The 15,463-nt window shown below is 45.1% G+C and overlaps 1 protein-coding gene across 1 annotated transcript in view; it reads left to right on the top strand.

Moving 5' to 3' along the window:
• Nucleotides 1–15,463, top strand: part of Scarb2 (scavenger receptor class B member 2) — a 54,876-nt gene that overhangs the window by 23,514 nt on the left and 15,899 nt on the right. The window contains exons 3-5 of the mRNA XM_032915927.1: nucleotides 11,360–11,507; nucleotides 13,358–13,546; nucleotides 14,194–14,285. Coding sequence (XP_032771818.1) covers nucleotides 11,360–11,507; nucleotides 13,358–13,546; nucleotides 14,194–14,285 — 429 coding nt within the window. The remainder of the gene's footprint in view (nucleotides 1–11,359; nucleotides 11,508–13,357; nucleotides 13,547–14,193; nucleotides 14,286–15,463) is intronic.

Genomic DNA, 15,463 nt, shown 5'->3' with positions numbered 1-15,463 from the left:
CAGTCTCTCCTCCAAATATCTCCTTATTTCTCCCTATGAATATTTTTATTCCCCCTTCTAAGAAGGACTGGATCATCTGCACTTTCGTCGTTCTTCTTCTTGAGCTTCATGTGGATTGTATCTTGCGTATCAAACTTGGGGGCTCATATCTACTTATCAGTGAGTACTTACCATGTGTGTTCTTTTGTGATTGTGTTACCTCACTCGGGATTTTTTCTAGTTCCATTCATTTGCCTAAGAATTTCATGAAGTCATTGTTTTTAATAGCTGAGTAGTACTCCATTGGGTAATTGTATCACGTTTTCTGTATCCATTCCGCTGTTGAAGGGCATCTGGGTTCTCTCCAGCTTCTGGCTACTATAAATAAGGCTGCTATGAACTGTGGTCTTTGTTATGCCCTGGAGCACTTATTTTTGTTTTAGACACTTGTGTCCTTCCATCTTTGTAACAAACGCTGTAAAGAAACAAAGTTTCTTTCCACTCACACTTTGGGAGGTTTTGGAAAGGACTGCTTAGCCCCAGTGGCTGCTGGGTGTTAATGACATAGCCCAAGAGGGAGGGGCTCGGGTCTCATGTTCTCCTCAAAGGCAGGTCCAGCCCCACATATACACCTTCCAGCTTAAAGCCTTTACTCTCCCTCCAGTAGTGCCACTATGCAGAATGAGCCTTAATGGGCCTCTGGGGGACATTTAACCAAATCATAGCTGGCTCTTGGCTTGGGACTTTATACTCTAAGCCAGGTATTTTGGCACATGCCAGCAGTCCCATCGTTAGGGAGGCTGAGGCAGGAGACTTGCCGTTACTGGCCTGGATTACAGAGCGAGATCCTGTCTCAAAGAGTGGGGGGCGGATCTTATTCTCCAACTAGAGCTTTCAATAGAAATTTAATATGAGACACACAAGTGACTTACACTTTTGCTAGTATCCACATCCACTGAAGTTAAAAAAAAAAGATAACACTAATGTTCATATTTTATTTGACATAAGACCCCCAAATATATTTCAGCACGATGTCAGAATTCAGAATTATTTATTTCCTGTCTTCCTTATTTATACTCTATCTTTCAAGTCCCACGTACGTTTTTTTCTATTTACATCATTTATTTCTTTCTAGGGGTGTCAGGGTGTGTGTGTGGAGGGGGTAGGGCTTGAACGCAGTACTTCGTGCGTGCTATGTAAGCACCCTACCACTGAGCTATAACTCCTAAATGTTTTTATTTTATTCTAAGCAGTGTGTCCTGGATTGGCTCCTAGTCACTACCCCCACCCGGCTGGCACTTGGATTTCTGCAGGCTGGGCAAATGCTTTACCCTTGGGGCCCACCCTTACTTACCCTCTCTAGCCACTTTTTTTGAGTGTTTGCTGTTAAGACTGACAACCAGGGAAAAATCTCAGAAGAGACTGCCTAAAACTTTGTCTCACCAACAAGTCAGAATGTAATTCTCAGCCTGCTTGACACCGCTCAGTTCAAACGAACCGGAAGAGCCTCGGCAGGCCTTAGACCAGGCCACAGAGCTAAGGGGTTAACACCACTAAATACGATTAACTTCCTACGGGCAAGCTAACAAAAGATGAAAGATAAACGCCCTATCTCCTTGGCCCAAAGCTAACAAATGCTAAACAATACATTTCCTCTTCTTCTAGCCCAGAGCTATCAAAAGCTAAAAGCGAAAGTCGGGATGGTACGGTCAGTTAGCTGTCTTCTATGATAAATACCTGTGTGCGTCTTGGCCCGCACCTAACTGACTGCAGAATTATAGCTAACAGCAATGAAACACGTTTGTTTCTTTGGCTAGTAGGCCTGGTCGATATAGTGTAATTCTCATACCCAAGGCTCGTGTTGTCTAGTGCAAAATACAGCTGTTATGCCCCTGCCTATTAAAGTTTCAGGGACAGACTCAAGATTATAACACAAGGTAGCTGTTCTTTCTGGAGTCGCTTCCCAGCCCCCGCCCCCATTCATCCCCTTTGCAAAGCGTGCTACCTTTCCCTCATACTCAGTCATATTCATGGGACTCTCCCTCAGTCTGGATGTGGTTGTTCACGCTTGTGATCTCTCAGCACTTGGAAAGCTGAGACAGGAGGACTGTTTTGAGTTCAAGTCAGTCAGGGATACATATCGACCGCCATTCTCAGAACAGATGCTGGAGATGCTCAGTGGTTCAGAGTGGGTGCTGCTCTTGCAGAGGACCCAAGTTGCTCCCAGTACCCAGAGGGTGGCTTGCAAGCATCTGTAACGAGTCCTAGTGGGTCCAACATCCTCTTCTGACCCCTGCAGGCACTGTAGGCACCTGGTGCACACACGTGCATGCAGACAAAACACTCGTGCACATAAAATAAAAAGAAATCAATCTTTGAAAATAATTTTTAGAGGACTAAAACAAAAGCTCCCTTTACCTGTCCTCTGGTTTCTGTTTGGTTCTTTGTTTGAGAAGGGGCTCTCTAGGTAGCCTCAGGCCACCCCACTCAAGGACGGAAGTGATCTTCTAGGTCTTCAAGTAAAACAACTCTGGCAGATCACAGCTCAGTTCTGGTCGCACTTTAGTTGTGTGTGAGCTCCTCAAACACTGCCGTGCTGGCATTCTGCAGCGCCTCTGTTGAGAATGGGTACAAGTCTGTCCCTTCCTCCTGAGACTTGTCCTGACATGAAATGCTCTCCTGATGGAGGTGCGCCCATTGCAACAGTCACAAAAAGCATTTTAATAACGGCTTCGAGGGCTGGTGATGTAGCTCAGGCAATGGGTCCTTGCCTTGCTTCAGACCGCAGTGTTGAATAGAGCCAGGATGTGGTGCCTAGCTGTCATCCTAGCACTAGGAACTGCAGGCAGGAGGATCGGGATCATCCTGAAGTCCATAGAGAGTTTGAGGTGGACCTTGGCAATCTGAGAGCCATCTGAGAAGTGGGATAATGAGTACCCGTGTCACTGGTCCAGTGAGTAAAGCACTTGCCACACGGTATGAAGACCAGCATTCAGATCCTCACCACCCACTCAAACACAGGGCAAGCATTAGCAGCCTGTTCGTTATACTAGTGCTGGGAGATGAAAGCAGGGATTCTCTGGAAAGAGCTGACTGACTAGTCTGGCAAGCTTTGGGGTTCAAGTGAGAGACCCTGCCTTAATACATAAGGGGAAGAGTAGTTGAGGAGGTTGCCCAACATCAACCTCTGGGCTCTAGGAACACATGTACATACACACACATATACACACAAACATACACACACACACACATACACACATGCCCACACATATGCACACACATGCACACAGACATATACACATATAGACAGATACATACATACACACACAAATACACTCTCGAAATCACATACTACAAACACATGTGAAAACATACTACACACATACACACATACGTGTGTGAAAATGGTACAAACATGTGAAACATATTACAAACATGTGAAAACACACCACACATATGAAGACATACATGCACATGCACACATGAAAACATACTACAAACGTGTGAAAACACACCACAAGTACACAGAAAAACATGCTATAAGCACATGTGAAAATATACCACACATATGTGAAAACACACACACAGAGAAATATGTGGCTATACATATCTAACTTCTTGATATACTGGAAGGCCAGTGCGGAACAGGAGCAGTGGGGTGGGTGGGATGTATGGGGAGGTCCATTCATCTTGAGCACCCAGCATCTATTAGCACAAAGAGAAGGAGTGAGTGACATGGTCCCAACTGTGGTTTAGAACCCGTAGGATCCAAGTGGAGGAACTGATTAATAAGTAGCTCAGCTGGAATGGCAGGACTCAGTCAGGGAAAGTCAAGGATAGATTGGAGAAGGACCAGGCCCTGAGAATGAATGGCTGTTATGAGGACGCCACAAATGCAGGTTAGCTGAGCGCCCTGAGATCTGGGTCTGTAGATAAACATAGCTTTGCAGGGAGCCATCGGACTTCTTGGTGGAGCCTGCTGTGCCTGTCTTTGCTTTCTGCAGTCTTCAAGTGGATCCGATGCCGCTTGTGACTTGATTGTGCTATTTTTGGGGGGCTGACAGACTAAGCATACCTGAGCTCCTGTAGCATCATTTTGACAGTTCAGTGAGCTCCTACTGCTCATTGTGTAGACCAGGCTGGCCTCTAACACGCAGATATATGTCTGCTTCTGTCTCCCAAGTGCTAGGATTAAAGGCATGAACTGGGACTCCCAGCCAGGTCAGCTGACTCTTAGCCAGGGTGTGCCAGGAGGCCTGGGGCACAGGGAGAGAGGACATGGTGATGCTCTCATTGTTCGATGTGGAGGGAATAGAGGAGGAGCTCTCAGAGGAAGGAAGGCCTCTGGGCTGCCAAGGCCTGGCTCATGGGACAGTTTGCAGTGGGTTCGTTGCCCCAAGAGTTAGCATGTTGCATACAGAGTTTGGATGCTCCTGGGAGACAGGCAGGTGGGTGTACGAAGAACCAGTCTGTCCAGTTTACAGAATGCAGTGCTGCCGCATCTTGAGTTTTCTGAAGCCCAAGGTTGCGTGGCCAGAACTAACTTGCCCCAGGAGCCTTCTGCTCAGTGAAGCCTTTGACTGGGACATCTATAGCTTTGTAATAGCCTGTGGCTTTCTCAGCCTCTGGCAGGATTACTGTCTTGATCAATTTTTTTCTATTACTCACTATGTCAGGAATCAAAACTAATTTGTCTAGGCCTGCTCAGTTGACCTCCATACTTTCGTTAAGTGCTTGTTAAATCCACAGCATCCTCTTAATAAGCCTTGGGTTTTGTGTTCCGTAGATTTTCCTTCATATTGCTGCTTTCCATGTATGACTGCTTCGACAGAAGTAAGACAAGTGTGTGTGCTAAATCTTAAGTGGGTTCGTTTCTCTTTGAGAGCGGCTCTCTCGCTTAGCCTAGGTAGAACCCACTCATTAAGCAAGGCTCCCTAGTCAGTGAGCCCAGAGTGTTCCGGCACCGGGGTTACAAACGGGTGCCACCGTGACCTACCCGCCTGTTTATGTGGGTTCAGGAGATTGAACTACGGTCTTCATGCAAGGCAAGCATTTTTCTGACTGAGCGGTCTCCCCAGCCCTCCTAGATTAAGATTTATTTTGGGGTGTGTGTGCGTGTGTGTGTGTGTGCGTGTTTGTGGGTGTACGTGTGCATGTGTGTGTGTGTGTGCGTGTGCGTGTGCGTGTGCGTGTGTGTGTGTGTGTGTGTGTGTGTGTGTGTGTGTGCAGGTAGAAGCTGGAAGAGGGCATCAAATCCCCTGGTGTTAGAGACACAGGTGGGTCACGTGACATGGATGTGGGGGCCAAACTAGGTCCACAACTGAGGCTTCTCTGCAGCCCCTCTTCTACCATATTTTAGCTAAGGAAAAAAAAAAACTCACTCCCACTTTCCTACTGTTTTGGGGAATGTAAATTAATGCCATGATGGAAAACATATGGGAGTTCTTTTAGAAAACTAAAAATAGAGCTTCCGTGTGATTCATCACTGGGTATCCAGCCAAAGGAAAGTGAGACTGACCGGTTGAAGAGGTGTGGGCACTTACACGGTTACCTTAGGACTGTTCACGGGATCCTGTCTGGTATTTAAATGGCGGTCTCCCGTGCCTCAGTGCTTCAGGCCTCTCCCGTGCCTCAGTGTGGATTCCTTGAAGACAGGAATCAGGACGTAGCATCCCCTGTCTCCAGAACCCGGCACAGGTGGTCATGCCGCATGGTCATGACAGAATGTCCGGTCTGCAGGGTGCTTCAGCTGAGGTTACAGTCCTAGGATTTATTTCTCTGTGGGACAGGCACACTGTGGGCACCACTTTACCAGTAAAAAAGCAAAGACAGAAGTCATGGGAAGCAGGCTCACACTGCAATCCGCACTAGAGTGGCTGAGGCAGAGGGATGGCTGAATGTTTCAGAGTTTGTAAGGCGTTATCTGAAAAAAAAAAGATAAAATTTCCCTCTCTCTTTCTCCTGCTCCTCCTCCTCTTCCTCTCTGTCTGTCTGCCCCACCCCTGAAGGTACACCTTTCTTTCTTTCTTTCTTTCTTTCTTTCTTTCTTTCTTTCTTTCTTTCTTTCTTTCTTTCTTTCTTTCTTTCTTTTTTTTCTTTCTTTCTTTCTTTCTTTCTTTCTTTCTTCCCTCCTTTCTTTCTTTCTTTCTTTCTTTCTTTCTTCCTTCCCTCCACCCCCTATTTACCCCAGGCGACTTCCCGCGTCTTGGTCCTTGTAGCCAGTGAAAGCGCCCACCCAAGATCAGCTTCCCAATAAACCTGCCTTGAATATCAAAAAAAAGGAAAAAGATAAAACCGAAGAAACCACGAGTGACTTTTTATTTAGTCTGTCCCATAGCCAAGTATTAGTGTAGATAGGACTGAGCAAAAAGCCCAAGTCAGAGCTCACCCTACACCTCTCTCCAGTGAGCTTAGTGGCTGACGCCAGCCACCACCGGGATAGGGCCACAGTGATTTTCCATAGAGAGCTGTGGGTGAGCCCAAAGGGCTAACCCCATTTGAGATGAATGTAATGACTAAAGGTCAGGGCATTGCATTGCTTGTTTTCCTTTGGTGTTGACGACTGAGCCCAGTGCATGCTGGGAAAGTGCTCTTACAGCCCTGAGATGTGACCCATCCCGTTGTAAGAACCAATTTATCCAGCGTCTCTAGGGAGTGGGAAGCACAGCTGTTGATTTCTCCAGGGAATTAAAACTGGTTTGTTTTTTTTTTTCATTCCGAGTGTTTCTTCTTCCTATGTGATTCAGTAGTTCACGGGGTGTAACTCAAACATTTCCTTCTTTTGTTTGCTTTAGAGACAGTCTCGCTCTGCAGCCCAGGCTGACCTGGAATTCACTGTGTATTCTAGACTGACCTCAAAGTTACAGCGCTCTTACCTCAGCTTCCCAAAGCCAGAGGCTGCAGGGGGAAGTCACCGTGCCAGGCTTCTTTCTTTCATTTCCTTCTTATTTTATTTTTGTTTTTGATGTTGTTTTTTAAACAGAGCCTTGGTATATGTAAGCTGTGTGGCCCAAGTCGGTCTGAAACTTCTGGATTCTTAGATTCAAGTAATCCTCCTGCTTCAGCCTCTCCCGTGCTGAGATTACATGTAATCCCACCATACCAGAATTTTCGTTCAACTCTCTTTCCTCCCTCCTCCTCCTCTCTCCCTCCTTGATTCCTTGTCTAGGCCCAAGATGGCTTTTGTTTCTGTTTTAAGCAGTTGTCTGTGTTTCTAAATAGTCCTTAGGCCTCCTCTAATATGGTTGACAGTAATCTGATCACTTCTTGATATCTGTCTTGTTTCTCAAGCAACTTCACTGTATCAGGTTGACTCTTGTTGATCAGTTGGTAGCTGGCATGCATTCGTGTGTGTGTGTGTGTGTGTGTACATGAACATGTGTGTGTTGCTAACCTGGTTTGCTGGTATTGTCATCAAAGTCCCTCCCCTTATCTATCTGAGCATTGCCAGAGGGGGGACATTTTTTTTTTTTTTTTGGCTGATCATGCTGCTTTAAGAGAAAGTTTCCCACCTCTTCTCTTTCTCTCCCTCTCTCCCTCAGCAGAGTAGGAAGCCATGTCTTACTAGGTTTTGTTTCCCCCCACGTACAGCACTTTGTAAAGGCCAGGAGTCGGCAGGGAACTGCAAGTAGCTGAGGGAAGTCACAAGGTTAGCTGAGGGTAGAGTGTCAGAGTCAGCGTCCCACAGGGTAATACTGGAAAACCTTGGCTTTGACTGCTGGGCTTTATTAAGAAACCAAGTCAGGTTACGGGCCTAAGTTGATTGGCATCTATGTCCTCAGTTTACCCTTAGATTCCCCCATCGTGAGGAACTTCTTAAAAATCGTCTCCTCGGTCCGTATTATATACGGAAGCGTGAGTGAAAATAGTCCTGGGCTCGGCAGTGGTTGGCCTTTAGTTCACGACTAAGACTCAGGGGAAGGAAACAAGCAACAGATGCTGAGCAAAGGCCCTGATTTTGACCTTGGGACATGTGACCGAGTTGGCCCCTGGACTTACCTGGGTGACAGGTGCTGCCCCCTGGACCTTTGGATTCAAATTGGTGCTCACCTGGGTCACCTGTGCTCATTCCTCAGTGGGATGTCGGTCACCGTGGGGACTCAGTCACCCTTATCACCAGCCCCTGCAGACCCCAGCCCCTGCAGACCCCAGCCCCTGCAGACCCCAGCCCCTGCAGATCCCAGCTCCTGCAGACGGTCTTTCCTCGGTCTCAGTGCGGTGGCTCCAGGAGAGGACCCTTCAGTGGAGATGCCAGTTTTGGCTGAGCAAGTGTTTGGCTCGGAAATTTCCTCTCCTCCGTCTTCTTCTAATAATCACTTTGAACTAACTTCCGAGGTCAGGTGACCGAGGCTTTAAACCTGTCCGGTCCCCAAATTGTTTTCTCCTTCACAACGACTAGGTTATAATTTCTAGAGGAGGAAGGTTTGATCTCAAGCAAGGGAAAGCACCTATGCTCAGAGGGAATCAGGAGAGCCTGTTTGCAGGCTGTGAAGTAGTTTAATGGAGACAAAAGGGGAAGCTCAGCAGGCAGGGCAGGTTTAAAGCTCCACACTACGAGCCAGGCCACTGGGGCAAATCTGGAATTCCAGTACTTAGAAGGCTGAGGCAAGACTGCTAGTTCAAGGACAGCCTGGCCTATGTAGTGAGCCCCCCCTGCTTCAAAACAGAAAGTCAAACAAACCTGAAAATCAAACTAAAGATCTAAGTCATAGGGGCTGGAGAGATGGCTCAGAGGTTAAGAGCACTGACTGCTCTTCCCGAGGTCCTGAGTTCAAATCCCAGCAACCACATGGTGGCTCACAACCATCTGTAGTGAGATCTGATGCCCTCTTCTGGTGTGTCTGAAGGCAGCTATAGTGTACTTACACATAAAATAAATAAATAAATATTTTTAAAAAAGATCTAAGTCATAGGAATGTGTGCTTCATCAGATCCTATGAGCTGCACCAGGAGGATGCTGGACCTCCATGGGGTCCAGATTGAGAAGTCCTAGGAACTGTTACACTCAGGCCCCCAGCACCCTGAGGAGTGAGTGGTCCAGGACAGAGAGGAAAGGAAATCGGGCTGCCACCAGAAGAAAGGGGCCGGAAATCAAACAACAACAGGAGTCACTGAAAACCTCTGGATATTTTTGAACACAGCCATCTGCACCTGGTACATTGTATATTCCTAGAAGACGTGATTGTTTTCTTTGTCACAGTTATTTAAATCTGGCCTGCACTAATAGGCGCTCATTAGTTACATCCCACTGACGTTGTTAGTAACCTTTTAGGAGGTCTGACCCAGGGGAAGCAAAGGTCAGATCTTCGTGGGTAATATAGCCCAGTGCTTAGCACTATAGAACACTCAAAGACCTCTGCTTATCACACGTGACATTGCTAATTCTTGTTCTTTTCTAGTCTTATTTTAAATAAGAAAGTATGAGACACAGGGGGCTCACAGCTGTAATCCCAGTTCTCAGAAGGCAGAGGCAGGAGAGTCACTTCAAGTTTGAGGTCAGTCTGGTCTATATAGTGAGTTCTAGGCCAGCCAGAACTACCTACCAGGACCCTGTTCAAAAACAAAGACAAAACCAACCCCAAACTAGAGAGAATTTAAGAGGAGTTATGACAGAATAGTCCGGCTTCTGCTCTCAGCTTGTTTGCCGTCTTCTCAGAGGCCGCATGGTAATTCCTTCACAGTCTGAAGGATTTCACTCAGAGGTTTAGAACTGAGTGCCTAAAGCAAGTGCAGTTAGCAAACTCCAGAGATGTGTGAAAACAACACAACAACAACAACAACAGCCCCCAGAATCCCCAGGTCAAAAGGGCCTATGGGGGACAAGGTTGTGGCCCAGCTGCCTGGGGCCTTCTAACCTGTATGCGTCTTCAGACTCTTAGACGACATTTTGTTAACCACATATCTAACAAAAGACTTTCTGATAGAAGTGATGGTCCATGCCTGAAATCTTAACACTTGGGAGGCGGAGACAGGAGCATTGCTCCCAGTTGAGGGCTAGCGTGGGCTAGCGTGGGCTACCGAGTCAAATCCTATCTCAAACCAAACAAAACAAAAAGCTACCCCAAATTTAGGGAAAAAAAAGTACCGCACTCAAATATTATTTTATTGCTGGAGAGATGGCTCAGCAGGTTAAGAGCACCGACTGCTCTTCCAGAGGTCCTGAGTTCAATTCCCACCAACCACATGGTGGCTCACAACCATCTGTAATGGGATCTGATGCCCTCTTCTGGTGTGTCTGAAGACATCTACAGTGTACTCACGTACATAAAATAAATAAATAAATACACCTTTAAAAATATTATTTTATCTTGATGACTGAGTGGTTTTTTGTTGTTGTTGTTGTTGGTTTTTCTTTTTGTTTTTTTGTTTTGTTTTTTTCTGGAGCTGGGGACCGAACCCAAGGCCTTGCACTTGCCTAGCAAGCGCTCTTCCACTGAGCCAAATCCCCCGACTGAGTGTTTTTTTTTTTTTTTTTTTTTTTTTTGATTTTTTTTTCCGGAGCTGGGGACCGAACCCAGGGCCTTGCCTAGGCAAGCGCTCTACCACTGAGCTAAATCCCCAACCCCCGACTGAGTGTTTTGATACATCTTGGGTTTCTCATCTTCAAAGAGTCCTTCCTGCATACTGAGCCCCGCCCACTCCCCCCCCTTTTAAAAACAAAGTCTCACGCTGTAGCCTGGAACTCACCACCCACTTGGACTTGTCAGTGATCCTCCTGCCTCAGCCTCTTGGTGCTGGGATTACAGACCCCTGCCAATATACCTATGTGTGGCCTCAATTTTTTTTTTTTAAAGATTTATTTTATTCATATGAGTACACTGTAGCTGTCTTCAGACACACCAGAAGAGGGCTTCAAATCCCATTACAGATGGTTGTGAGCCACCATGTGGTTGCTGGGAATTGAACTCAGGGCCTCAGAAAGAGCAGTCAGTGCTCTTAACCGCTGAGCCATCTCTCCAGTCCCGGCCTCAGTTTTTAAAATAAATTTATAACTGAATTGCAGTTGGAATCAGAGGGCACCAGCATGCGGATTGAAACCAAATCGAACCTGTGAACTGAATTGAATACATTTCAGGACCAAGTTATAATTGAGGAAACAGCTCATTTGTCTGTCTATTTGTCTATTTGACTACTGTGCCTTCCTGATACTGGAAGAAAAAAACTGGAAGTTATAGATTTTGATGTTTTCCTGGGTCTCATCCCCTTCATCATCTTGGCTCTAAGTTGTTGTTTTTTTGCGGCTGAGCATCAGCGCCTATGTAAATAATCACTTTATTAGAAGTGTTACATTGAAAAAACGTAACTTTTGTACTGAGCGGAGGGCATGGCTTTGTTTGTTAAACTGCTATCTGTTTTCAAATACGTTTGTCTGTTTGTTTAGGGAGCTCAGGAACAAGGCAAACGTTCAGTTTGGAGAAAATGGAACAACCATATCTGCCGTCACCAATAAGGCATATATTTTTGAACGAAACCAGTCTGTTGGAGACCCTACCGTTGACTTGATTAGAACAATAAATATTCCTCTGTTGGTAAGTCTCATTGTCATTAGCATTATTGGGTGTGGAAGGAAAACGGCGAGTCTGACAGATTTAAGGGCTATTATTTTATGATAATAAAATAAGAGCTATACAATTTAAGAGCTGTTTTATGATAAAATATAGATATTATTGGGGGAGGGGGGTTCATCTTGCAGGGGGGATCCCTGAATTTAATCCCTGTACCATCAGAAAGCAAACACAAAATACAGATGCACAAAGACGTTGGTGTGTGTGTGTGTGTGTGTGTGTGTGTGTGTGTGTGTGTGTCCCTCCTGGCCTCCAGCTTGGCATTGATTCTTCTTCATCTGCTTAATGCTTGAATCAGAGCCATGCTGTAGTAGGAGAAGTGTATGTACTTTTCCTAAGTGTATGCCTTCCCTGTCTAAGTAGATAGATAGAGACTTTTTTCTGAGGTCTGTAGAATAAGGTCATTTCAAAAGTCATCAAAGACTGGGATTTTTTTTTTCCCCTTTGTGATCAGGATTAGCATTTATGCAAATAAGGAATGACTTTTTTTAAGTATCTAGAAATTTCAAACATATTCATTCCTTCGTTTTGTCCTAGAAACCTACTAGAATTTTCATGTCACTTCTTAGATTTTTATTTTAAGTTCAAAAATTTTAAGACACATGATTGATACTTCCCTCCCCAATTCAGACCTTTGATTGGAGTGTACTGTGTTTTTCTTTGGTCTCCCAATTATGATGACAATTCCACCTTATAACACCTGTGTTATACCTACGTCATACTGAGACCCACGGGCATTCTTTCTTGAAACTGGACCTCTTGTAGCCCAGGTTAGACTGCCACCTTTGTGTGTTGTTTAATGTGGTGATAGGGATCAAATTCAGAGCTTCCTGCATGGTAGCATCGGAGGATGGGGCTGCTTTACCCGCTGAGCTGAATCCCTAGCCCTGCCAGGAACTTTATCACCCATGCCAGCCTCTTCTGAGGTTTCCACTCTAAAGTGACTGCTGCTTAACACTGATGGAGGACCCAGGACCTTCCAATCTGAATCTGAATCTTGCCTTGCCTTGCCTTGCCTTAAGAGTTTAAAAGACTTTTAAATGGGCCACCTTGTGGCCATGGTCCATCTTTGACATTGGCACCATCCAGGGGGAAAGGGGAGCCATCTACAATTGTGGCCATAGTCTGCCCTATAAGATCCCATCTCTTGATCAAAACAGATTGGGGGATGGAGATGGCTCAGTGGTTAGAGCACTGACTGCTCTTCCCAGAGGTCCCGAGTTCAATTCCCGGCAACCGTGTGGCTCACAACCATCGGTAATGAGATCTGATGCCCTCTTCTGGTGTGTCTGAAGATAGCTACTACAGTGTACTCAAATAGAATCAATAAATAAATCTTTAAAAAAAAAAAGAAAAAATTTCAGACTGGGCTCCCAAGTGAGTTCAAGGTTAGCCTGGGCAACTTAGTGAGACTTAGTGTCTCAAAATTTATAAAATGTGTCCTGGGGCTTAGGATAGAGATCAGTGGTAGTATTTGTCTATTATGTATAAGGCCACAAAGTCTAGACAGACAGACAGACACACACACACACACACAGAGAGAGAGAGAGAGAGAGAGAGAGAGAGAGAGAGAGAGAGAGAGTAATTTGAGAATTTGAGCAAGGGCAGTATGAACTTTTATTCCACATAAAGACTGGAAGGTCACTGGTTGAATTTATTGTTTAGTCTTAAACATTTACAGCTCAGCTTCTGGTCTCTTCTACTGAGGGGCAGGAAGAGAGCCAAGTGGGTGTTTTTTGGTTTTTTTTTTTTTTTTTTTTTGGCAGGGGGGGGGGGGGACGACGGACACTGGTTAACCTGCCTCTACTCTGCAGACTGTTGTGGAAATGGCCCAGCAGCCCTTCCTCAGGGAGATCATCGAGGCCATGCTGAAAGCTTATCAGCAGACGCTGTTTGTCACTCACACTGTACATGAACTGCTCTGGGGCTACAAAGATGAGGTCTTGTCGCTCGTCCATATTTTCAGACCTGACGTCTCCCCTAACTTTGGCCTGTTCTATGAGGTAAGTTTCCTTCCTAGAACCTATCTTTAGCACACTGGGCCACACGGGGAAGAGGGCACACAAGCCAGAGTGCATCTTAAGTCTGGCTTTCTTTCAGGCGAAGACCAAACTTGCCTGGAGTTCTAAATATTTTACAAAGTCTGTGAAAAAAAATAAGGCTTTGGAGGGGGAGGGAAAGAAACTGTCATAAAATAACTAGCTGGTGACGGATAAAACTAACCTCAGGAGTGAGTGAAACACTGAGGTAGGGTGAGGAAATATGCTCATAGTCTGGCCTGTGCCTGTTCGAGGTCTCCCGCATGATGCCATAGCATCTTACTTCCTCTCTGGCCCAGGGCAGGCCTTAAGGGTTTACAAAATTTAAGAGGTTGTTCAGACACAATTATAAACAAGTTTTAAATGTTTGTTACTTCTGTGAGAGAATGGGTCCTGAAAGTTGAGTCTTGCCAACATTGTTTCATTCTAGGAGAGCAGCCTGAATGCATGGTCCTTAGAATGTCTTGGCTCATGGGGGGGGGGGGGGTGGGGACGGATTTGGGGGGCCCAGCTTAGCTGGCTTAACGGGAAAGTTAATTTAAAGTAGCACAGCATTTTTTATTTTTTTTTTTTTTGTCATTTTTTAAATTGTGATGCTCGCTTCTTTCCAGAGAAATGGAACTAATGATGGGGAGTATGTTTTTCTGACTGGAGAGGACAATTACCTGAACTTTACAAAAATTGTGGAGTGGAATGGAAAAACGTAAGTCCTGTAAGAGTTCCTAGCATAAGGTTTTTCGAGTTTTCATTTAAACAAAATGTGCCTCTTTTTTTTCCTTCCTAATTTAATACTTGGGCTGTTGCTTACTGGCAGAGCGCCTGCCTACCATACACAACACTCTGGATTTGATCCCAGCCATGGAAAATAAGTTAGCATTTGGCTTTTGTATAAAAACTGATCAGCATTCTCTGAAGACAGTGATTTTTTTATTTGAATTTTTTTTTTTTTTTTTTTTTCAGAGTTGGGGACCGTTCAAACAAACCAGTGTTTGTTTGGTGGGAGGGAAATATGGCGGCACCATCTCTCTGTTCACTTCAAGGGTGTGGCTTCTTCATGCTATTCTTCCTAAAGATGAAGTTCATTTGCGTTCAGTATTATAATATTAAAAATTAAAAACTTTTATTACCCAATTTTTGTTTTATATGCAAACACTTCTAGCCTTTTAATAATAAGATACCTTAGTCTTTTGTATTCACAATGAATTATGGGTAAATGTGTGATATATTATTTAACATGTTTGAACTTAGATTCTTTTCTATGCTTAGATTTTTATGGTTCCTGCTTTTGGGTTTTTCCTTCCAAATAGGACAATAATTTTACCTGTTTCTTCACACTCACATCTTTGTCTCAATCAAGATGATCACAGATCACAGAGATCCACATCCCTCTGCCTCCTGAGTGCTGGGGTTACCACACAAATGTGCTACCAGGATTTTTCTGTTTGATTTTCTTTTCTTCTTCTTTTCTTCTTCTTCTTCTTCTTCTTCTTCTTTCTTCCTTCCTTCTTCTTCTTCTTCCTTCCTTCTTCTTCTCTTCTGTCTCTCTCTCTGTCTCTCTCTCTCCTCTCCTCCTCCTCTCTCTCTCTCTCTCTCTCTCTCTCTCTCTCTCTCTGTCTCTCTCTCTCTCTCTCTCTCTCTCTCTCTCAGCACTGGTCTTTAAACCCAGTCCTTGTATATACTAAAGCCTCTACCTCTGAGGTACATCCACAGCCCCTTCTGTTTTGGGATGAGTCAAGCCCTCACTTTGGATTCCAGTTTGGCCTGTAGCCCTGGCTCTCCCTGCCTGGCCCCACAGACACTGGAATTGCAGCTGTGAGCCACCACAGCCGCTATCCTCTGACCTTTAGCATTTGCTTTTCCTTTGATCGTCTACATGGAGAT

Source organism: Rattus rattus, chromosome 11 (genome assembly GCF_011064425.1).
Source record: "Rattus rattus isolate New Zealand chromosome 11, Rrattus_CSIRO_v1, whole genome shotgun sequence".
NCBI classification, from domain to species: Eukaryota; Metazoa; Chordata; class Mammalia; order Rodentia; family Muridae; genus Rattus; species Rattus rattus.
This window is presented reverse-complemented; position numbering and strand designations above follow the sequence as displayed.